This window comes from Lygodium microphyllum, chromosome 12 (assembly GCF_053477565.2).
Source record: "Lygodium microphyllum isolate KBCC chromosome 12, Lygodium_microphyllum_v1.1.10, whole genome shotgun sequence".
NCBI classification, from domain to species: domain Eukaryota; kingdom Viridiplantae; phylum Streptophyta; class Polypodiopsida; order Schizaeales; family Lygodiaceae; genus Lygodium; species Lygodium microphyllum.
Window position 1 is genome coordinate 140,314,356 of NC_141146.1, and position 25,792 is coordinate 140,340,147.

Genomic DNA, 25,792 nt, shown 5'->3' on the forward strand with positions numbered 1-25,792 from the left:
CTAACACGAAGGCGTTTCTTGAACATTTGGGCTGTGTATGATCCCATTAAAGTGGCTTGATAAAAATTTTGGGCGCGTGGATAAGCCCAACATCGTCGAGTAAGGTGACCTCGACAATGATTTAGGGTCTTTGCCTTCATCATCTTGGCAACAACTTTTGCCTCATAAAGCCATGCCTTTGCAATATCATCAACTTCCTCCGATATACAATCTAGCATGGCTAGCATCATAACAGATATCACCCAAGCACAATACAAAGCCATCTCTCTACTACATGCCATAGACTCTGCATATACAAAATCTAATCAAAACTTGCTAATCCTAAAAGACAAATTTGAAGATACACATATGCTAATCCTAAAAGACAAATTTGAAACACATTTTAAGTTAGTATACTTTTGAAACCAACATATGCATTTTTGAAGACACATATAGAGTCATTTTACAGTGTTGAGATTGGAACACCAACATGAGATTAAAATTAATCTTCAAACTCCCATTACAACTCAACATTACTACACTAAGTAGGCTTCTTAGCTAGCTCTAGAAATGCCACCATGCTACCATGCATGGCTTGAAATATATCAAGTTTGCGGGATTCTATTGCATCTCGTCGCTCAGATGAATCTTTTAGTTGTGAGATCAGCTCTCGTCCAGTGTTAACCATTCCAGATAGATAGTCATCAACGGCAGGCTTGCGACGTGTGCGATTAGATCCCAATATCTTTTGTGCATTTTCTATAGATGTACTACCTTCAACATTCCCTAGGGATGCTTCTCCCTCTACATTCAAGTTTTCTTGGGTGGAAGAAGCATGGCTGATGCATGTGACATGAGCTCGGCCATGCATGTACTCATCCACTACATCATACCACTTACATGTTATCTTCCTATCATTGCCCGAGATTGTGTTATGTGCTTTATCTTGCTTGTATTGTTGATACACACGGGTCCACTTCTTCCTGCAAGACTCACTGTCCTTATCGAAATCAGAATACATGGAAGCCAACTGTGTGGCAATTTTTCCCCAAAGATCAACACCTTGTTTTTGAGGCTTGTTGAACTGGTCATTCATACTACCACGAGCATGAACTAGCTGCTCAACCCAAAAATCCTTCCAAAAGTTGTTCTTTTTTTCTTCTCCATTCTCCTCATTGTCTATGTCATTGGTCATGGCTTTCTTTCCCTTAGTCTTGCTCTTCTTAGGGAGAGGAAGGGTAAGTGACACATTATTGGGTGCCACTACACGCTTCTTTGTTCCTCGAGAGTTTGGAGGTCGTTGAGGTAATTGCACACTTGCCTCGTGATGGTCCAGATTCTGACCTTGGGTAGAGAAGGGTTGAACCCCTTGCATATTGGTAGCTTGAGGTGTTGTGTAATGCAAGTGTTCAGAATAGGAGCTGTCATTAAGCATAGCACTAAACCCATGTGGAGGCATTCCGAATTGCATACCCATTTGTGGAAGATGCTGCAAATAATACGATGTGTTTGGGAGCAAACCTGAAGGACTTGAGATTTGGCTATCCAAAGAGATTTGTGGCTGTGATTCCATGACAATGTCATCTTGAGAGTCTTGCGTATATTGGCGGAAAGCCATTGCTGCAAGCCTACAAAATAAGACAATCATTTGATTACAGACAGACATTCACAAATATATAGAGAAAAGAATAGCAAAATTGTACCTAACTTTGTTTTTTTATTTTATCCTGCTCCACACACTTTCTACCACATGTGTGAAGGCTACAACAAATGAAAATTGAGTTCTGATGTACACCAATGAATGCTGCAAATTAAATAATGTTTTGCTACAAAATTGAGTTCTAATATCCGTCTACAAACCAAGGCTCGGTACTAAAAACAGTACTTTTACAAATTTCTTTTCTTTTTGAACGTACCCGAGTGATCCCTTTGGCTAAGCAATGATGCCAAGTGACGCGAGATGAGCAGGTGCTTCGACGTAATAGAGGCCTGATAAAAGCTCGCATGATGGCAAAAAACGAAAATTAGGCCAATTTCAACACAAATCCAATGTCTAGACTTGATTTATTGATCCAATGCATAGAGAGACACAGATACACCCAATTTTTTAGTTCAACCATGCCTCTTTGGGAGTGGAGACAGAGAGATGCACCGATTCAGATAGATAATGCACCTAATTGAGAGAGAGAGAAATCAAGCAAATTCTGGTCAAATTGTGCACACATTGAGAGAGAGAGAGAGAGAGAGAGAGAGATGCACCCAACTATTACGGAAAAAAAAAGAGACGAATACGATTTCCATTGGGGAGAGAGGGAGAGATGCACCCGACACCTGGGGAGAGAGGGAGAGATGCACCCGACATCATTGTGCCACAGAGAGAGAGAGTACCTGTAGATTGAAGCTCGAGAGTTTTGCGATCGAAGCAGCACGTATATATAGCGGGGAGAGAGAGAGAGAGAGAGTCAGAGATGCACCCAACTATTACGAAAAGAAAAGAGACAAACACGATTTTCAATGAAGATTACATGCCACTGCGGAGAGAGGGAGAGATTCACCTGACATCTCTGTGCCACAGAGAGAGAGAGAGAGAGAGAGAGAGAGAGAGAGAGAGAGTACCTGTAGATTGAAGCTCGAGAGTTTGATGATGTGATCGAAGAAGCACATATATATAGCGGAGAGAGAGAGAGCTCAAGAACTGCAATGGCAGTCTTGAAGCTTTTGCTTCATAGGCAAGATGGAAGGCGCCAAAGAGAAGACATGGCGCGAAAGAGATATATCCGTGCTGGCCAGGCCGGAAGAGAAGAGCAAACACCTGACCGTGACGTGTCAAAAAGAGCCCCTACTTTTTTTGGGCTTCCACCATGTGTGTGAACGTTCACTTGTCGATGCTGAAATTTGATTGGTCAACTTCGTTTGGGACGCCCCTTTGTCTGCCGAGTCTGAACCCACCCTTACTAGCTTCGGATTCTTCCCTTCGTCTCGCTGATCTCCAGCACGCCCCTTTTTCTGCGTGTCGACTCCTTCTCCATTTTTGCAACAGTTGCCTATCTTTTGGCGCTCAAAATGCCTCCTTTTTAAAAATAGCTCAAAAAGCTTCTCCTTTTTCCCCTCAAAGCACGGCTCTCCTTTTCCCTCCTTCTTTAGCCTTTCAAAAACTCCTCTTTAGCCTTCGTAGCTCTTTTTCCTAATTAAAGAGATCCGCCCTGTTTGTGATTCCCTTTTTCAAGTTAACCACATTCCAAGCTTCATGGGAAAGGTTATCGTAGTTATTCTCGCAGCATAGATATGATACTTGATTCAGAAAGTCTATGTCATCGCATGATTCATGCATTCGACATGATGAAGCAAAAGATCACTATAGAATTATAACGTGGCCTTTCAAAAGTTGAGCATATTCTGTGATTAGGACATTCCATGTGTCTAGATCTCAATTAGGAAACATTTCAAACACTGCTTGTGCCTCTGCCAGCCAACCACATTTAGCATACATATCAATCAATGCAATGCCCACATCCACATTTGTCTTCAATAGCCCTATCTTATCAATCTCAGCATGTATTCCTTAGCCCTTGTTTATAGCTCCAGCCATGCCACAAGCTTTTAAGGTGCAGACAATTGTGATACTATCCAAAGAGATATCCTCCTCATGCATTTGTTTGAATAATTGTTATGTCTTGTCTCCTTGATCCTGCCTGAAGCAACCCTTCATGCTCGCCACTATACTCATACGCAGAAAATAAATGTAATCACAACAACTAAATATGTACAAAGTACCAAATCCCATGCACAACTTTTGGGTGGTTTACACACCTCGAATGCGCAGCAATACGCCAGAAATGTCGAAGAGATCGTGCAAGGGCTGCAGAACACGGGGTTCAAGATACAGCAAAAAATAAAGACTATCAAGAAGATCTCGATAACACAATATTTGATGCCAAGTAATTTTTATATTACTGCCATGTAGTTCGCAAAATACAAGATGACTTCAAATCTGATCAAATCACTGATTTTAGGCCACCCAATTTAATTCTGCTGCATTTGTAAATCCTTGACCTCAAACACTATGTACAGAAAACTAGAGTTCAAAGATACAACACTATCGTGATCTTCTTGGATTCAGGCTGTCTAGTAAGACCATTAAAAGCTTCTTGTGGAGGAAACCAGAAATACAAAGGCACAAGCTTTCTCCTTTTTCCCCTCAAAGCACGGCTCTCCTTTTCCCTCCTTCTTTAGCCTTTCAAAAACTCCTCTTTAGCCTTCGTAGCTCTTTTTCCTAATTAAAGAGATCCGCCCTGTTTGTGATTCCCTTTTTCAAGTTAACCACATTCCAAGCTTCATGGGAAAGGTTATCGTAGTTATTCTCGCAGCATAGATATGATACTTGATTCAGAAAGTCTATGTCATCGCATGATTCATGCATTCGACATGATGAAGCAAAAGATCACTATAGAATTATAACGTGGCCTTTCAAAAGTTGAGCATATTCTGTGATTAGGACATTCCATGTGTCTAGATCTCAATTAGGAAACATTTCAAACACTGCTTGTGCCTCTGCCAGCCAACCACATTTAGCATACATATCAATCAATGCAATGCCCACATCCACATTTGTCTTCAATAGCCCTATCTTATCAATCTCAGCATGTATTCCTTAGCCCTTGTTTATAGCTCCAGCCATGCCACAAGCTTTTAAGGTGCAGACAATTGTGATACTATCCAAAGAGATATCCTCCTCATGCATTTGTTTGAATAATTGTTATGTCTTGTCTCCTTGATCCTGCCTGAAGCAACCCTTCATGCTCGCCACTATACTCATACGCAGAAAATAAATGTAATCACAACAACTAAATATGTACAAAGTACCAAATCCCATGCACAACTTTTGGGTGGTTTACACACTTCGAATGCGCAGCAATACGACATCCACCCCCTCTAAACCTGCGCATCCTCCGGATGTGCCAACTATCCAGGATCATTCAATTCCACAAACAGGTCAAGTCCATCTTTTGATTCTAGTAAACCTGTTTCTCCATCAGCTTCATCATCCCAATGAAATTTCTGCCCCTTTCGAAACAGCTGATAGAGAACATCTGCAATATGAGCAAAATGAGGAATCCAAATCATGTAAAATACACAAGCTCCCACAAATCTCCGCACCTCTGAAGTAGTTGAGCAATACTCTGCAATCCTGTTTATGGCATCCACCTTTGCAGGAGAAGGCTTTCTGCCATAGTATCCAACCATATGCCCAACTATGATGACTTCATTAACAGCAAAGACAGATTTCAGCCCTGAAAGTGTCAAATTTACCTCCTCTAATCGTGTCAATATTTGCTCACAAGCATTCAAGTGATCAGCCACAAACTGTCTACATCCACGCAAATCAAGTCTTTCATTCTTTCCTTCTTCTGCATAACCCTTAATAGGCACATCATCTAGAAAAGGCATGGTATACTGTGGAATATAGTCTCGAAGAACTCTATGCATAGCATTCATCATATGAGCAACTGAGTTTGTAGCACCTTGAGGCAAGGTACACATCCTCACAAGACCAATAGGTGTCCGCATAGTAGTAATATCCCTGCTTTCCAAGGTAAGCTGAAACTGATCATAGCTTGAATACAAGTCACCTAGTGAATAAATGGCTCGTCCTGCAAAAACCTCAGCAAATTCATCCACAACTGGACCTGTACCCACATTCCTGATTGTCACTTTGTTCACGGGCTGCATATCTTGAATAAATCTCAAAGTACCATTCTTCTTTGGTACAGTAAACCACCTGTTAGAATAGGGTGCAGAAGAGGGTTCCAAAATCCCCATTTTAATCTTCTCATTCAGCAACTCTATCAGCTTTGGCAAGTGTGCTTTAGGCACAGGTATAGGACGTATATTCCATGGTACATGAGGAACAGTGAAGATGACCATAGGTGCAACCAATTCGGGACTAATGCAGCCAATTTCATGTGGAAAGAAAGCAAATGCCTTACCATGACGTCCAAGCATCTCTCTAAAACATTCTTTTTCCACAGGAAGCAAAAAATCTTCATTTCCAATCTTCAATTCTGCAAGAGTTTCAGCTGTAAACTTATGTCCAATATTTGCAGGTTCCCTCAACATAGGCTGCTTCATAGCTTTTTCAATCTGCTCATCACTATCAGAAGGAAGCGGGCCTGCAACCGGCTTAACCTTCTTATCAATTGTTTTATATTTTGTGTCAACCTTGGTATCATTCAAGCACTCTTTCCTTTGCTGCAATTTCTGCAAATTTTCAGCATCTTTCAACTCTGTTGGCTGAAAAATTTCAGCCTTTAGCTCTATGGACTGCATGGGTGCAATCTGAAACTCTGTATGCAGAAATTTTTCTGCATTCAACTCTGTTGGCTGAATGAATTCAGCCCTCGGCTCTATGGACTGCATAGATGCGTCCTGAAACTTTGTATGCAGAAATTTTTCTACATTCAACTCTGTTGGCTGAATGGATTCAGCCCTCTGCAATTCTATTAGCTGATCAAGATCAGCCATAAATTCAGTTTGCTGAGTTTTCTCAGCCTCTAACTCTGTTTGCAGCATAAAACCAGAAATTTCCTGAAACATATCCAAGGTTTGCACAGGTATGATCTTTGAACCCTTGCATACATCAGTTTTCAGCATTGCACTCATCTCAAACAATGTATCTGCATAAGACATCCCTTCATACAATCCATCCACGTGCTCTTCTGCTTGCAAAATACCTGCATTCTTCAACTCTTTCTCCTTACGACCAATGTACTGCCTGGCAGCTCTAGGAAATCTAAAATTTTCTGATAACTCACTGAACTATCTGAAGTAAACCCAACAAAGTTATTGGAGAAAGACTGGCTGCGAAGAGGCGAGATCTCCTCTTTTCTCCGCTCCGTACCACTGGCGTCTCGCAAGACAGCGGTACCTAATGAAAATCCAACTCCTTCGCAGGTAGTGGTGCCTCACGCAAGGAGTCCCTGTTTCTCGGATGATTTACCCCAACAGTCATAAACTGAACAGCTCGCATACCATCTTTACTGCGTATCCGTGCATAAGCTGATCCGTCATCCATCACTTTTGTTTCCATTCTTGCTTCTGTAATGAAAGGCTGTCCAAGAATAATCGGATAAGAGCATGAATCCTGAACAAAGCAATGATAATCCTCTTCAACATTACCAATAGAAATTCTGATACTCGGAAAAGCAGCATACATATCACCAGAAGTATTGTTGGCGGCTCTCATGCGCCAGCCATGCTCTGCATCCATAGGCCACTTGCCACTCTCATAAACACCTCGAGCAATAAGATTAATTTCAGAACCATGATCAACTAAAGCAATCAAGGGAATTTGTTTCTCTCCAATCCTTACCACTGTCTCAGTGGTTGCTCTAGCCCAATGACTTCGTGAAAAATGACTGCGAGGAATGAGAATAGGGGTCTCATCATCTTCATACTGCATAGGCTGCACTATTTTCTCCAATTGTGGATTAACAGAAGCATTCTCAACCATCACTGCATCATCATGCTCTTCCCCAAGAGCTCCATGCCACAATCCCTATAAAGCAGGTCCTTCCATCGCATGTCGTTTCCTCCGCAAAAGATCCTGCATCTGATCCTGTATTTCTCTTCTAGCAATCCCAAGAGCCTCTCCAACAGTAAAAGTGACTTCACTATTCAAAATTCTTTCATGAAAAATCTTACTCATATCCGTTTGCATATCAAGGTCTGACAAGAGCTTGAATCCTGGCTCTTTTCTTGGTTGGCTCTTTTCTTTCTGCTTGTCTCCCATTGGTTGATCAGAACCTGTTTGAGTTGGAGAATTTGACATAGGTGGAGCTGTAACAGGTGGTGAAACAAAGTCACCCCCTCTAGTCTTTTTGGAGGAACTAGGACCCTCCTCATCTCTTCTTCTCTTTTCTTCAACCATGGCATCTAAACCCTGCATTTTAGCCATATAAGCAAAAATAGAATACCTGTCAACAGGAGAATCCCATCCTGTTTCTCCTCGGATGCTAGAGCCCACACAAGTCATAGTAGAAGTTTGAACTTTCCCTCTTCTCGCTATCTCCAAGGCAGAAGACCATAAAGCAGAGTCTCCATCAGATTTCTGCTCAAGCTGGACTCCAAAAGCTGAAGCATCTCCTCTAACACTCACATAAGCTGATCGCGCAGCCATATCATCAACAAGCTTCTTCATACCTCCCTTACCAAAGTTCGTGTCAAGTGGAGCGCCAGTCTCTGTCAGCCATATCTTCCCATCTTGTCCCCAGAACACTACATTCTTCTTTCGTGCTTCCTGAAAAGCATCACAATCTCTGCAGTGTTGGTGCTCTGTACTATCACACCAAATACATCGTCGCCCTTTTCTTTGACCAGCTAGAAAAGCAGTCACTGGAGCAGGTGCTACAGCAGGTACTGACATAAGTTGCTCCTTTAACTTACCAACTTCAGCTTTAACTGCTTCAATTGTCAAATCCGCCAAACCTTTAATAACATCATCTACAGATAAGGGCACTGGAGCAGCAGGAACTGGTGGATTCACAACAGGAGGAGTAGGCTTAGGCAAAGAAGTAGCAGGGGTAGAAGAAGAAGTCTCCAAGGATTTTTCAGGAACTGATCCTGTATTTCGATGCAATCTGACTCTCCTGCGCTGCTTCTTGACAAGAGCATTCATAGCATCAATGACATGTCTCCACTCAGTCTTTAAACCTGAATGAGTAGCTTGATCTTCCAAAAGATCATCCAACTTTTCCTGCAAATCAGCATCTGCAGCTTGCAAAAATAACTCCACTTTCTGCATCTCCAAAGCTTGTTGTTCAGTCCCATCCAACTGATCATAACGGCTTTCAAATTCTCGCAGAAGAGCGGTAACAGAAAGTCCCTTATTAGGCATAGAAACCCATGCTAAAAAATTCCTGCGATTCATAAGACCTGTATCCTCCAGGAAATATTCATCTTTTAATGCCTTTTTAAATTCAGCCCAACCTGCATGTGCCTCTTGAATTTCTGCAATTCGACCTTCAAGAGCGCGCACCACGATCCGCAAGAAGTAGCGGCTCCAAACATCTTGAGAAACCCCAAAAAACTTCATCTTTTCTTCATACAAATGCAGGTAAGTTGACACTTGCTGGCCATTAAACTGCTTCATCTCCTGTTGGACAGCTTTCAAAGCATCCATAGCATCACTGTCACGTTTTGCATGAGCTTGCTGCTGCATATACATGGTAAATGACTGAAACAGGTTCTTCATAACATTATCATCTGTCATCTCTTCTTGCGAGTCTCCCATCTTGCTGATGACGCAGCACTTTCACGTCGGGTTCACCAGAAATGTCGAAGAGATCGTGCAAGGGCTGCAGAACATGGGGTTCAAGATACAGCAAAAAATAAAGACTATCAAGAAGATCTCGATAACACAATATTTGATGCCAAGTAATTTTTATATTACTGCCATGTAGTTCGCAAAATACAAGATGACTTCAAATCTGATCAAATCACTGATTTTAGGCCACCCAATTTAATTCTGCTGCATTTGTAAATCCTTGACCTCAAACACTATGTACAGAAAACTAGAGTTCAAAGATACAACACTATCGTGATCTTCTTGGATTCAGGCTGTCTAGTAAGACCATTAAAAGCTTCTTGTGGAGGAAACCAGAAATACAAAGGCACAAGCTTTCTCCTTTTTCCCCTCAAAGCACGGCTCTCCTTTTCCCTCCTTCTTTAGCCTTTCAAAAACTCCTCTTTAGCCTTCGTAGCTCTTTTTCCTAATTAAAGAGATCCGCCCTGTTTGTGATTCCCTTTTTCAAGTTAACCACATTCCAAGCTTCATGGGAAAGGTTATCGTAGTTATTCTTGCAGCATAGATATGATACTTGATTCAGAAAGTCTATGTCATCGCATGATTCATGCATTCGACATGATGAAGCAAAAGATCACTATAGAATTATAACGTGGCCTTTCAAAAGTTGAGCATATTCTGTGATTAGGACATTCCATGTGTCTAGATCTCAATTAGGAAACATTTCAAACACTGCTTGTGCCTCTGCCAGCCAACCACATTTAGCATACATATCAATCAATGCAATGCCCACATCCACATTTGTCTTCAATAGCCCTATCTTATCAATCTCAGCATGTATTCCTTAGCCCTTGTTTATAGCTCCAGCCATGCCACAAGCTTTTAAGGTGCAGACAATTGTGATACTATCCAAAGAGATATCCTCCTCATGCATTTGTTTGAATAATTGTTATGTCTTGTCTCCTTGATCCTGCCTGAAGCAACCCTTCATGCTCGCCACTATACTCATACGCAGAAAATAAATGTAATCACAACAACTAAATATGTACAAAGTACCAAATCCCATGCACAACTTTTGGGTGGTTTACACACCTCGAATGCGCAGCAATACGACAACGTGATCTATCTTAGCTTTGAAATCCCCCCAACTATTAACCTGCTAATTTTTCCTCTTTATATATCTCCACCAGGTATGAGAAAAGCCCTCAAGGTGAAAAGTAGCAAAGTGAATCTTTTGGTCATCTAATCTAGGGAAAATATCAAAGTAGGACTCTAAGTTGGAAGTCCACTCCTCCAAATCAATTGGTGATGATGAATGACCACTATATTTGGTTAGCGCAATCTTATCACGGAGTTTCCTCTTGACAAAACCTTGTTGTCCATCAATTACTTGGAACTGCATATCCATATAACTACCTTTGGGGTTTGAAAGATTAGAGGTACTCCTATGATATTTGAAACATGCCTAGAGGAATACTTGGTTGTTTTCTAGTGGCTTAAGGAGAATTGGACCCATGAATGCCCAAAATAGAGTGATCAACTCTAAAAGAAGTCTCCCCAATCTCATGAGTGCTATGTGGTATCCCTTTATTTCCAATAATACCTGATTGAGGATTATTGTTTAATGGCTAAAATGACTGTTTATCTCTACTCTCTTTGTCTACCATTTGTGTTGCCATTAGCATAGAAATCTGAGAGCTAGGTTTGTCCAAAGAATCCTTAGTAGAAGATGCAAACTTCTCCAAACAATCCTTGGTAGATTAATCCATATGCTCCATGACTTCCTTGGTTTGTATGTTTTATTGAACCAACTATTCAACCACATGTTCTGGACTCCTGACCTACACTAGGCGATAAGGGTGGATGGATGAATAGGGTCAGACAAAACCGTTACCCAATAGAAACTTTTTCCGTATCGCAATCGATGTCTTCGTGTCGCACAACCTCTTAACATTACACCACTAAATCCCCAATGCTATGTAGCTAAGAACTTTATGTCTTCAAGAACTCCACTTACGGTACCTATGGTGAGGGATATAATGGCATGATAGGCTCCCTACATGGGCTTCCAATCATCGAGAGGTGGGCAAAGTTTCCCGTGGATTGTTTGACCTTCGGGATCTTTAATAGTGGGGGAAGGTCACCTCTCTATTGTCCCACTATCTCTCCCAACATCCATCTTTTTCATGGATGGAAATATCAACATGTTAGTAGTATTCTAATTAATCAATCAAGGATGAAATGCATAACTGAAATTTTCTTTCAACCTCCCAATGTGATATGCATGATTAATCAATGAAAGATTGGAATGAAGAAATGAGTGTTGGCTAAGTTTCTTGCCGATGAAATTTAGAAACTTGCTGATTGCTAGTACTTACCCTTTATAATAATTCAATCTTGGGCAAAGAAAATCAAACAATCAAATCAGGTTTATGCATCAAGATACTATAAATGATACCCACGATGAAATAAGATTGAAATGACTGCTAAAATTCAATGAAATAGGCTCTGATCAATGAGAAGAGCACTAATCTCTGATCTATTGATCAATTCAGAGATTTAATTGACCAATAATCTCCCATCAACAAGTGGAAAAGCTTAAAACGAGTGGATATTGAGAGATTTTAGAGATTAAACAAGTGAAATACCTTAATCAAGCTTGAAGAAGATGACTGATGCAGGCTTCAATCCAATTATTGGAAGAATCTTTCATAATCCACCATGAATCCATCATGAAGCTCCAAGAGTCTATAAAATCAGTCCATACATGCTTGATAAGATTGAATTCGTGAAGAGTCAATACCCCAGGCTTACTTGAACACTTGAATGTTAAAGATTCAAGCTTCTTGAAGAAAAGCCCCAAAATAGTCCTTCAATATGGGCTTCAAGAGGCTCAATATGCTGAAATTTCTTCAATTCTTAAATCTTCTACCTCAATGCTTGCTGGAGTAATATCCTTTGGCCTTGAAAGAAAGATTTCTTGATTGATCTTGAGAGATGAAAAGAGTTTTAGCACAATAGCTTGATGTCCATAGCCATTGGAAGGTGAAGAAAGCTTGTAGAGACAAAGAAACGGGTCAACCTTGTTGCCATTTATGCTCCATAACTAAATAGAAGGCCTCAAGGAAGAAGATGATGCATAATCTTGTGAGATTTGCCAAGATTTTTGACCATTAAAGCTGCTACTCTTTTCTAATCATAGCTAGGGTTTGAAGAAGATGAAAGAGAAGCTTCAAAGAACCAAATAGCATCTGCCTCAAAAGTTGAAGATTCGTTACCTCATGGTCAAAGAAGGAGAGAAGATCATTAGAGAGCAAGATATTGAGTTTCTTGGCAGCCACCATGAAATCTTAAGCTTGAAAGAGAGAGGAAAGAGAAATATTGTCTTGAAAAGTAACTGAAGTTCTAACTAAGAATAACTCTAATCTCCTTGACTTAAACCATTTTATCTTCAAAATAGACTATTATTGACACACCACCTGCCATTTTGTCCATGATGCCTCCAACTTTGCCTTCAAGTACTCTAGTTAACTCTGACTAACTATCCTTGGTCACTGCACTTGATCATTTTCCCAAACTAACACCCTATCCTTGAGTAACCAAGAACTAATAAGATTGTGGAAGAAAATCTAAGAAAAGATTGTACCAAATGGATCAAATACCAATGCTCTAATACCACTTGTCAAGGAGAGGGCTAAGAGGTGAGAGAAAGAAGAGCAAAAGAGAGAGGAAAGATAAGAGAGAAAGACTAGAAAGATAGAAAAGAAGAGAGAGAAGCCATGAAAGTTGTGAACAAGGAGGTAAGATGAGAGAGAACAGTTGTATTATGATCAAAGATGGCAAAATTTACATGTCTCACACATTTTATACCTATGTTAGTGTAACAAGGTATTATTAATAACTCTCTCTTACTAATACATGTATTCCTAGATTCTTACAAAGAGCCCAAAGTTTTCACAATTGCAACCTTCATCAAGAAGAAGTAGAATTTTTTAATCATAAATAAGTGATCAAGGCTTTAAAATTTTTTAACTTTGGTTTCTATTCATGCACAGTGACCTCTTCTAGTCCAATTAAAGCATGAGGATAGTTGAAACTACACAATTTCCTTGAGGGGGTCACTCATGAATATATGTATATATAACATGAGTTCAAAATAAGGGATTTTTAAAACACCAATTTTATATATTTTTTACATACAGAAGGGTGTCATATAAAGGGGTTACTTACAGATTGAATTGAAAAGGGTTGTGTTTTATTCATGAAAATTTCACAGATTAGGATATTTATAAATAGGCCATGAATGCACATTATATAGAGAATATATATATAGTGAACCCCCCGAGACAATTTCAAACCTTCTAATCTCAAATTTGATGTGAGACTCAACAAATTCAAAAGGCATAATAGTAGAAATTAAAAATCAATTATTTTTAAAGGTAGCTAAAAAAGGAGAGCAATCATTAAATAAATCTATTTCCTTGTCACATGTTTTACTTTGTATGAAGGTCTTATTAAAGATTTTGAAATTAGCATAATGCATGATGATGATAGTTTGCATGACTTTATCTCAAAGAAACAAATTAAGAGGTTGCAACTCCATATTACTCCATCATCATACGAAGTCAAGTTTGCATTTCAAGGGATTACATAAAATGGCAATAGAGAAATTAAAGGACTCAGAATAACTATGGGACCATATAAGGAAAAGGAGACATTTTAATTGTAGCTCTACAATCTTCAAATATCAATATTATGTATGCTTTTTAGACATCAATACAATCTTGATATAGTCTTTTTATTTTCAAGGTCAATCTATTTCCTTAACTAGCAATGTAAAAATTGAATTGTTTTCTAAATAATAGACTTTTGATTTTCAAGGTCAATCCATTTCCTTAAATTATCAAGGTAAAATGAAATTGTTTCCTAAATAATAAGCCATAGACAAGCTAAGAGAGCACTTGTCTCTACTCCTCTCCCTATTGGATATGTTTAAAACTAAAATGACAGCCATGGGTCTGCATATCCTCTCATCTCAAGACCCTTAATAAAAGCAATGATTACCAACTTGGTAATAGGCATGTTTCCTACCAATCATCAATCACCTACCCCCCCCCCCCCCCCCCCCAGTTGGCTATCCTTACCCTACCACCTCACCCAATCACTTCGTAGTCCTCTCCTTAGCTAGCATATCCCCATCCCATGCCTTAATGGTATCTCCCTCCCTCCCCCCCATGCCCTAATGGTATCTCCCTCCCTCCCTCCCTCCCCCCCCCCCCCCTTCCCCAAACCAATACAAAATGCCCTCCTTCCCTCACCTCCAATATCGTTCGAATCCTGCACTTGACACCTAAGTGAACAAGAGAGAGATTATATACGCATGTGGGCACATGAGTGTTTCTTGATGAGCTAAATGTGTTGAGGTAATGAGAAGAGTATCTACACCATCAAACTCTCTTTTTACAAAAGTTTCACAAAAGCTTAACTTAGTCCATACAATGTGCTTTTGTAGTTCAATGTGGATGTTGTTGGACCATAATGTTTGTCAATCTAGCATTGGAATGGGTCCCTCTATGGTTTATGTTATCCAAAAAGCTTCAACTCCAATTTATAAAAAGAAATCCCATCATGTTTTGGGCCATGTTAAGTGGTAGAACTACTTTGTTTGATTCTTAGTGAATATTGCTATTCATATATATCTATTACTCAAGAAGCTAATTGTATATGGATTTTTTTGGACTATGATCAAGATTTTTATGTCGGCCCTTAAACTCCTTACATCCAAAACTTTGACTATGCAATCTCCCAACTAGACAAAGCATTTTTATCTGTTTGTTGATGTATCTAATGTGGCAATCGGAAGTGGTTATGTAGTCAAGGATGTTGTCCTTTACTCTGCTAGTGAATTAATTATGTAAAATCGATGATCATATAAAATTTTTCTATCAACGAGCATGAGGATCTTAGATTGAATTTTTTATAAACAAACTTTAGTATTAGCTTTCAAGTAATAGAGTCATTTTTTATGTTTATTGTTTGGTAATGTACCTAGTTAATAAACCAAATTTGGTTGTAAGCTAGCTTGATCATTGGGATAAATATGGACTCTCTTTTTTGCCCCTTAAGCAGTGAATAAAGAAATATAGGCCTAATCAATGAGAGAGCTGGGATTCCAGATTCATGTAACATGAATATTCTACCCATATCTTGGCCCAAATCTTCCCTCAGCAATAAAATAAGGGGAAATATGGGGAATACAATGCTGACACTTCCTGGAAGTTTGTGACTCGAATTTTCATTTTCTTATTTTTTTATGTTTGACTTTTCATTTCTCCCCTTTTCAATTTTCCCCTCTTTCTTAGGCGGAACTCAAATTTATCATATCTCTTTCCCTGCTTCTTCTTTCCTGGCTTGCCCTATCTATAACCCTGTGAAATTTCGTTTCCTCTACACAAACATAGATTGAGTTTCACATGTTTAATGAGATCAGAGCTTGTTATACCAAAGCCCTAAGATTTTCGTCACAAAACTTTACAGATATATTGTTCTCTTCCATGGATGTTCTATGGTAAAGTTTTATCTCGTTTGGACAAAACCTGTGCAAGTTATGTGCATTCTCTGGCATGTAATTTCTTTTGTTTTGGTAATCTAGGAGTCTCTTACAATCAAGAAAAATGATCTTTTGAACACTCAACTTCTTCTTCAACATCTTACGGTTTCTTTGTAAACAAAGTTATAGGTATGTTGTCTTGTTTTTTTGCTGCTCCATGGTTAAATTTTATCTCGTTTGGATAAAATGTATGCAAGCTATATGCATACTGAGTTTTTCTTTTTTTTTTTAACTCCCAGAGTCTTTGAGGGTGGAGAACAATGAATTTTTAAAAACTCAACTTCTTCAACATCTTTGGGTTTCTTTGCAAAGAGAGCCACATGTATATTGCCACTTTTTTATGTTGCTTCATGGTTAAGTTTCAACTCATTTGGACAGAGCCTATGTAAGTTATATGTATGCTTTGACTCGATATTTCTTTTGTTTTTGTACTCTAGGAATTTGCCAGTGAAGGAACAATGGTCTTGTTATAAGTCAACTTCTTGTTCAACATCTCTGGGCTTCTTTGTTGAAAGAATTACAGGAACAATGTTTTTTTAAAATTGCTCCATTTAAATTTCATTTCATTTGGAGAGAACATTTGCAAAATATACACATGTTGATAGGTAACTTTTCTATTTGGTTATCATAGTGTCTTCACGGAGGAAAAACATAAGTAACATACTTGCAGTGGAGGTCTTGAATATGAAAGATAGTGGCGGTAATTGGATTTGTGATAAATAGTTTAAGTTGGATTGGATTTTGATGCACCCAAGTACTCGAGGGAGTTTCAAGGTTAGGCATAGGGATGTTAGAAACCCTAGCAAACATTTGAAAGATAGAATTTTAGAGTTTAGCAAATTGTTTAATGGAACAAGTATAGTAATAGAAGTGTTGATGCAACATGTTGATACGCACAAACAAATCTCTGTACACGACAAGAACTACATTGCAAATTATAAACAAAACAATAAGTTTTTAAATTTTATCATTGTTTATTCTTTTGCATCAGAGTTGTTTTTAAAAATATTTGTAGTGTTCTAATTCAATCTTGTTTTATTGACAACTCTATATCCATCAATTTTGCATGAATGTCAGAATGTGGAATGTTTGAGTGAAAAGATACATGTTTGGCATGAAGACATAGGTTCTTTGATCTATGATAATAACTCTGCAAGTCATCTTGCAACTCAAAATATATATTTTTATAATTCATTGTATGTAGTAGAAAGCCTGAGATTGCAGCATGTCCCATTGCTGCCACTATTTAGTGGTGAATGGTTGATTGGTAGCTTGGAGTTGTCATAAGCATGTAAGTCCAAGATAAAATTTGACATCAATGGTGCTATGAAACCCACCACAAGCTCCAAATATGTGCATCTTAGTTAGTTTATTCCATTCTCATTGTTTGCACATTTGTTTGGTTCATGTGATAGTTTGAAGAAAACAAAGATTACTTATCAATGCAAGTGTCCATCCAAGGAATGGATGAATCAGCTATTGGGTGAGTCTTGGTAAGTCAAAAGAACACATTTTGATGAGATGATTGAATGTAAGGTCAACCAATCTGATCTCACATTCATGTAAATATTTTTTACTACTTTGAATGCCTTGATTTAATTGACATAGGTCCTGCTTAGATGAATTGTTGTGTTATTCGCATTTACTTACCATTATTATTTTTTAATTGCAAGTATTTCATTGCTAGACAAACTTTGTGCATTCGCTTTCGATATAGAAGATGGCGACTTTTGTGAGGGGAGTGGATCAACTTGGATCAAGACACCTGAGATGAGACACATACAACTCTCATAAATGTCGTTATCTTGTGGAATGGTCATAATCCTTTTGTGGTCAGTGCAGAGAGCCATTGGCCCATTTCTCTTCTGAGACAAGAAATCCAATTAATGTCCAATGAGCCCCTTTGCAACTTCTATTTCAAGTTAGATAATAGAAAAGTGAGGATTCGTAGTGAGCAATCCATGACATGTAAAAAAATATGCTTCTCCACATATCCTTGAAATAGTGGAATCCTTGTAAAAAAATTTAAATAAAAAATGAATATATATATATATTTTAAAACTTTTGAGTACTTTCAATTTATCTTAGTTTACTATGATCCAAGCATGTGATAATACATACTGTAATTAGTCAATCGTGCTAGTTAAAATCATAATTAAATTGCAGGCTGGAGTTCTATAATCTATGCAATATTGTCTTTGCATAATGATATATTGTAGCTCATCTCTTCTTCCTATTTCTTAAATTTAAATATTAAATTGAATCCAAGGGATTTTGAAGGTCTTTCAAATTTCTTTTCTTAAATTTTTTTATATTTTTTATTATTGGACTTGAATATACTTAGCGATCCAAGTATATTCGAGGATATAATAATGTAGAACGAAGTATTTTTCTGTATGAGTAATTTTAACGGATACTTTAAAGTATTGAAATAAAGAAACTAAGGTGAGAGTTTTAATTTGAAACCAGTAAGGCCTCTAGGGTATCGGGAGTGTGCACATCAAAATTTTTGGGGATCGGGCCCCCAAAGCTTCCCTGGCTAGAGGCTTGCATCCAAGGGCATGAATCCCTGGCCGGAGGCTCACGTCTAGGGGCATGAATCTACCCAGGGCAGCTCTAGGGACCGGATCCTGGTAGCAATAATTAATGTGTACACTCGTGATGCCCTAGAGGCCCTACTGGTAAATTTTGATGCAAATCTGATGTATATATCTTTAGCACACTCCATGCATAGTGAGTTTGACACAATGAGTCTGACATTGAATTTTTGTGATACAGAACATTATCTATATAGATGAATTTTCATCTAGAAAAGGTGGTTGATCAGGTAGCCAAGGAAGGGTGTAGGACTCCACATTGAAGGAGTATATAGACCAGCTTGTGAGTGACATTTTTTTATTCCATCAGACATGCTCTCTGGCTTTTTCTGAGAACTTCTTGAAGTTGAGGGCACTAATGAAGGATGGGCCCTTCAAGACCATCCCAAAAAACTCTAGCTTGGAGAAAGTAGTGTTGCTTTGACATTCGAAGCTCCTCTACTTATTCTTTAGTACTAGGTCTGGGCCACTTTCTTCCATGGTGGCCCGTGGCATGGTTACTGGTGTTGAGAATCCCAATGTCATTAGGCAGGAACTACTAGGGTAAAATGTGTTGGTGCCTATGATCAAGAATAGCTTTGACCATGGGGAGTCTAGCTCAAAGAAGCCTAGGAGAGAGTATATGTACTTAGTGCCAAATGATATCTCATCACCAATGTAATGTAATTTGTAATCTTCTCTTGAAGTAATGAAAACTGATATTTATTGGATTTTCGTGCAATGTAGTTTCATACACATCGTTTATTATTGTTTTTTACTTGAATATTACGTTTATTTATCGGATTTATATGCAACATGATTTGTACCCTAAATTTAATATGTAGTGCTTTATCGAGTTCATACGCAACATGTATTCGTTTGAACACATGTAATGATAACTCAAAGACATAAATAAAACAAATAACACGCGAATAAACAAAAATAAGAAGCACTAAAAATTTTGTATTCATATTCATAACATTTTACATGGAATCCATTACAACCATAGTTTTATAAAATCTCTTTGGAAGCTACATTCCGTGTATGTTTTGGTAATACACGCCTATCATTGCTGATGTCTGCGAGGACTATTCTTCCATCACCGAAAGAACCTCACTATCCGCAAATCCCTATCGGTGATGACGACTCTCCTTGCATGTACTACTCCATAGACCAAGTCTCCAAACAAGTCGATGACATAAGCTTCGGCAGCTTCCTCTAGTGCAAGGATGGCTTGGGTAGTCCAGCGATCGGGTTGTTGCAAGCATGTTCCATCTGGGAAGTGCCTCTTGCAGTTCTTAATGAGTATGCTGTCCATAATCTCACACACTAGCTTTTGGAATGGAGCCTTTGGTATCAGGAGGTGTGTGGTCTTCTCGTAATGTCAGATCTCACAAAGAGCCACTATGTATGGCTTCCATCGGCGCTTGCAATGCTGGCGTGGTGGTGGTGGTGGTGGTAGTGGAGCTGGGGGGAGGTGGCCTCTGCATAGGATTTCTAGGGGGTGTCTCCAAGCCGCTTGCTTGGTGTGTGCCATGTCTTCTAGGAGAGAAAACTCAAAAGTCAAAAGTGAAATGTGTAAAATGAGGTGAAACTTTAAACTTATAGCAAAACTTTTAAAAAACCAATAAACCTGAATTAATGTATCCAGGATTTGGAAAAATATGACTAGTGATCCGATTGACATGAGATTTTACCTATCGACTCCTCTAGGTTACATCAATTATCCAAAAAAAAATTGGCCTCATCAGAAGTCTCTGGGACATGCCTCTGGATAGCTGTCCCAGAGACTTATGATGGGGCTAATTTTTTAATATCAATGAGTACTATGATGCCTGGCATGTGGGTAAAGTTTCACCAGATTTTGATTTATAAAATTGACTGTTCAATCATTTTTTGAAAATTCACTTCACTGATACAGAAAAACTCACCACCACATCGAGTGTGCATAACTGCATATTAAATGTGTTGTCAACCATACTACGTGGAATATTGGAAACTTAAAAATTCACAAAAAATAAGTCATGGGTCTAATGGAATATTGCATATCGGATATAGTATTGCCAAATCACCAAATATAGTAAAGATATAGTGCATCGGCCCATGTACAACTGATCACTGATGTATTCGTGATTGCGCATATTATTGAACATTAAGATTAAATGCATCCTTGTTGCGGATCCTATTAACAAGAACCATATCTATGGGCTTAATAGTGATATGTCAGGCATGAATGGCTAAAACTTGAGAATCACCTAGTAGATCAATCAAGTAACTTTTAGCTGCTTCTTGGAGAGCAAGCAAGGCTTGGCTTGACCATTGCCCCACATTCCTTGCCTGGTTCCTTGAAAAGAACTTGAAATGATGCCCTAACTGCAAATCTCGCAGTATTTCTTGCAGCAACCTAGTGAATGGTACCTTAGGAATAATCAAGTGAGGTTTTAAAAAATTTAAGTACTGTAATAGGTACCTATGTTAATTTTTTTTTCCCTCATATCGTATCTCTAATCTCCTATACCACCATTGTAATAATTGCCTCATAGAATTGAAATCATTAATGCCACCTCCATGATTAGTTGCCTTTTGAAAAGCACAACGAGCTTGCCAATGAGATCGTTCCATGCCTTGAGTTGACCGTACTGCCAAACTTCCTTGATCTGCAAAGTATGGACATATGCTTTAAGTATATGCTGCACAAGAAGAGAGATTAGAAACACAAACTAATTCGAAATGATGATTATTTTTTATAATGGTGACAATACTGACCATGTAGTGTGTTATACTGTTTGTAGTCCATGCCTCCAACATGGAGTTATGAAATTTAGCAACTGTCTCTTTAAATATATTGGCATCACCATCCCTAAACCTCAACCTTTATAAGAGAGCTGCTAATCTATCTAGGTGTATCCACACTTCTGCCTTTGCAATCCTCGTTCGTCCCCCATTTCTTCAATCTGGAATAGCAAGGTGCAACTTTTTCCATGCTTCATACTTCTCTCATTATTTTACAAGTATATTTCCTTCCTCATCTCGAGGTGGAGATATAAACTTCCTAGTCTTGGGTCCACCAAAGCATGGTTTACAAGGAATATTTCCACTCTTTCTCGATTTTTTCTCGTCCTTTTTTATTTCTACTTGGCCCTCGTACAATCCAACTTCAGAGAGGACTCGTTTTATCTTCTTGCATGTAGCATCAGCTTCTGACATAGGTTGCATCTTGTATGCAAAGCATATATATTCATATACTAGCTTCTCAATTATTCTAACCAAACAATGCAATGTGCAAAAGTGAACCCTTGTTAGTGGTATTTCTAAAATAGGGCACTAGTTTGGATCCACTGGAACTAGCATTCTATTTCTCATGACTTTTTGATCATGTGTTGGAGCACCTTGTTGTCCTGCCTTGGCAAGCCATTCTTTCTTTCCATCTTTCCCTTTCTTCCTAGTTTGCATGCAGTATATGCATGGAAATTTTGCATTCAATGCATTTGATAAACCAAACATACACTTCAATGTTTTTAAATCACCTGCAAGATGCCATTTAACTTGATAGTCTCCAAACCCCTCCATGTGTAAAATTTCTCCATTATTTTTCTATTGAATAACACTAGGTATATTAGTGAGGTTAAAAAAACTTTAAGTACTTCATGGTCCTCCTTTAGTACTTCAAATGCTGCAAGCCACCATATTTAGTTCTCTGACTGTACACTAAAGTATAAAGGATGATTTTCATCAATGTTGGGATCCAATGCTCGATTCATAAGTGTTATACTCACACATTCAAGTTTTTGCTCCTTAATAATCTTGCTCTCATCAAGTTTGAAGACAAACTTAAGCTTGCCTCTACATTCTTCCATAGACATATTGTAGAACTTGACCATAGCAATCTAAACCCTACATATATTCAATACAAAGTTGTTGGATGCATTCAATACAAATGCAACTTCTACCATACTTCAATATGTGTGTATTTTTCAGATGTGTTGGCTCACCAATTAGTTCTAAAACTTTCTCATTTAGCTATTTTCAAGCCTTCTTCATGTGAAATGATTTCGGTAGAGGCATTACTCGCTTAGTTTTGAAGACTTGCGTAAATCCTGTATCCAATTATTGATAGAGCATACTATGACTCAGAACTCATTCCCACCTTGTCACATAATCCGTGAGCATCTACAGTAGTAAAAAGTTGCTCACATCCCTGAGATGCTTAGTTGTGACCCCATCTACAATGTCCCTAAATTTATGATTTTCCAATGCATTTTTGACCATATCCTTGCTTAGGACTTTGGCAATAGTATCATTCTCTACTTGAGGGAACATATTTCTCATTGTAGCAGATTGAGCAGGTCTATGATATTGTCCACTTCCTTTGGTTAATTGGTGAATTGGTTTAACTAATCGAATGCACCGACGTGCTTCTTTGGTTTTTAAAGTGGGCCCAATCTCCAATTTTTTTGTGAGCTTCCTCTTTATGTTTCGATTCTCCTTCTCCAAGTCCATAAATTTAGACTGTAACTCAATATTTTGCATGTGTGTAGCCTGCATATCATCTTCAATGACAGACATTACTTGTTGTAGACTCTCGCTCTCCCTATCCTTCTTAGCCAATAATCTATCATTTTCCATCAAAGACTGCATATTCCCTTGTAATATTGTCTACATATTTGTCAAGGCTTGATGAACCCTTGTTAATCCTTGTGTGACAAGTCTACATGTGTATCCATACAATCCTTCATTGCCTTCACAAATAAACTTTACAAATGATGTAAGCCCTTCAAATTGTGGTGGACTTTGAGTGACTGGATCGGGTGGATAAATTCACCCCCATCAACCCAAAGGTCCACGTTTTTTTTTCCCTGCATTTCTTTCTTGTTGCATCGTGTATCTTATTGCATCATCCCTTTCTATAGTTCTTGTGAACATTGTGCATATTCATCCTTCAATTGAAAGTGAATATCTCGCTTTCTCTTGGTATGTCCTGCACCTGCATCTTGTAAATAAAAATATATGCCAATTTTAACATTACAAAATTACATCCCTTTGATCAATAATAACTAAGGAGTTGATGCCAATTTTCTTATCGATAGCAAGAATGTCTAAATATCTTGGAGCTACAGGTTAGCATCAATCTAGCAGCATGCAGCTAATTCTGGACTGGCTCAAATCACACAACTACACCCCTTTGATTCACTATATCTGTGTTCTTTTTTACCCAGTTGGATCTTGTCTCTTTCTCTTGATTTCAGTCATGATAGACCCTAATCAACCCCTAATCTGCCCGTAATCTTAGCTTTTAATCTACCTCTAATCAGCATCCAATCTTATCTTCTTTTCTATCCAAAATATTATCTCTCTCTCTCTCTCTCTCTCTCTCTCTCTCTCTCTCTCTCAAGAAGAGTTGATCAAAGATATTTAAACACATTTATACAGAAGCTTGGCTAGTGGAGAACAATAACATCATCTTATCTTCTACCCTAATTTACTCTCTATCACTCTATCACTTATTTTCTTAGTTCATCTCACATAGTCCTCTCTCTTCCTCCCCTCTCTCTCTCTATGAATTTTCACTTAAGGATTAAATAACAACTATGAAGAAAAATAACATTAGAGAGATTAAAAAAATAACGATACCTCCATTATCACTTGATTGCTTGTATTATAGAGTGTTGAAGAGGAAGATATCTTATAACACAGTACTGAAGAGGGAGATTGCTTGTAGCAGGGTAGAGAGTGTTGTAGATAGAGATTATTTGATTTCAGCAAATTCTATCGAAGCCACTCCTTCCTGAGATAGCTTGTAGCAGGGTAGAGAGTATTGTAGATAGTACTGAGTGTTGCTTCATAAGAATTTGTATGCAAGAAACCATATTCTAGAGGGAAGGAGAAGAGTACACAAAATTTCGGACAAAACTAGAGCTTTGAGAGGGAATGAAGAAATGCCCAAAATAGGCATAACTTTGTCCAAAAAAGATAAAAATTTACAAGGAAACTCTCGAGGCAAAAAGGTGTCTTTGGGTAAAAACTAATCTTAAAATATGATGTGTATGCCATTTTATATCGTTTTTTAACTTTCTCCCTTTTAAGAGCAAGAATGAGAATCATTCTAATATATTTTCATGTTGAAAAGTCATGACAGCATTAAAGATTTGTATATTAATGATTGGCTCCACTTTTATAGAAAATAAAATTGCATTTTTTTAGTTATGAGGATTTTGAGAAAAAATGACCTTATCCTACAGTTTGAGAATAAAATAATAGGTGAAATCTATTGAAATTAAAAATACTAGATTTGCTTGATTGTAGAAGATCTCTTATTCTAATATTATTTTGGAATCTGTTTTTAGAGAGAGAGAGGTGAGAGAAACCTCGTAAGGGGCAAAAAAGAGATTCCATATTTCTCCTAATGGGATGCTTCTTCTTTAGTCTTTTGATTTCTAAGAAATCCATCATTTAGGATATGAATATGTTATTGCCAATTCTTGGTCTTGGTTGGAAATTAGAGAGCCTTTGGATAGTGTGGCTAATAATTCTCTAAATGGTAAAATGTTTGAGATAAATAATGAGGATGGTTTGGCTAAGCACACTATTTCTTGGAGAAGATGTAAATACATGATGCAGTTTCTTATGATTGGTAATTCCTAACCAATTCTCTCAAGACTAGCGAAAGAAATTGGCATTATATGAAGGTTGAAATTTTTCAAAAATTGTTGGTAAGAACTACACATTCTTTAGATAGTGTGCTTTGGCATTGTGTACTACCATGAAACCTTGACATGTCCCATTAGGGCATGAGTAGTGGCCATTTATTAAGAGATTTGATGGCTCAAAATTTTCTTCAAGCTAGTCTTTGGCAGTTGAACTTCATGCTTAGGGTTTCTAAATGCTATGATTTGTATCAAAATGACTGGGCCAACCCATTGAAAGGGCCAAATAGTCCATCAGCTAATTCTTCCATTGGAACATTGCTAGAAGTAATGATTGGATTCTGTAGATTCAATTAAGACTGACCAAATATACTACAAATCAGTATGTTTTACTTGTTATTAATAACTATATCAAGTGGGTCAATGTGTGAGCCTTGAAGGACATTATGCCATGTTTGTAGCATAGTTTTTGTATGAGAGTATAATTATTTAGTTTGGATGTCCTATGAAATTAGCCAATGATCAATGTGTTCATTTTTTGAACAAGGTTTTTTAGAAGATAACTAGTTCTTATGTGATTGTGCACAAGATGTCTAAAACTTACTATCTACAAGCTAATGAATGGGTTGCAAAATTTTCTAATGAGACTACTATCTACAAGCTAATGGCTTGCAAAATTCGC

The 25,792-nt window shown here is 38.1% G+C and overlaps 1 protein-coding gene across 2 annotated transcripts; it reads right to left on the bottom strand.

Annotated features, from left to right (window-relative positions):
• Positions 1-463: 463 nt before the first annotated feature.
• On the bottom strand, positions 464-2,642 carry LOC148028350 (uncharacterized). 2 transcript variants are annotated; one of them, XM_087689039.1, is made up of 3 exons: positions 2,596-2,642; positions 1,896-1,968; positions 464-1,607 (listed from the first exon to the last, which is right to left on the bottom strand). In XM_087689039.1, exon 3 carries the CDS (start codon positions 1,595-1,597, stop codon positions 521-523), a length of 1,077 nt encoding a protein of 358 aa, XP_087545165.1. In that variant the 5' UTR covers positions 1,598-1,607; positions 1,896-1,968; positions 2,596-2,642; the 3' UTR covers positions 464-520. The 2 variants fall into 2 exon arrangements, with proteins under 2 accessions (XP_087545165.1, XP_087545166.1); XM_087689040.1 differs by lacking the exon at positions 2,596-2,642 and having other exon boundaries at positions 1,896-2,001.
• Positions 2,643-25,792: the final 23,150 nt, after the last annotated feature.

What these genes read in the sequence shown, in the direction of transcription:
- LOC148028350 (XM_087689039.1), bottom strand. Translation starts at nt 1,597, where the DNA reads ATGGCTTTCCGCCAATATACGCAAGACTCTCAAGATGACATTGTCATG.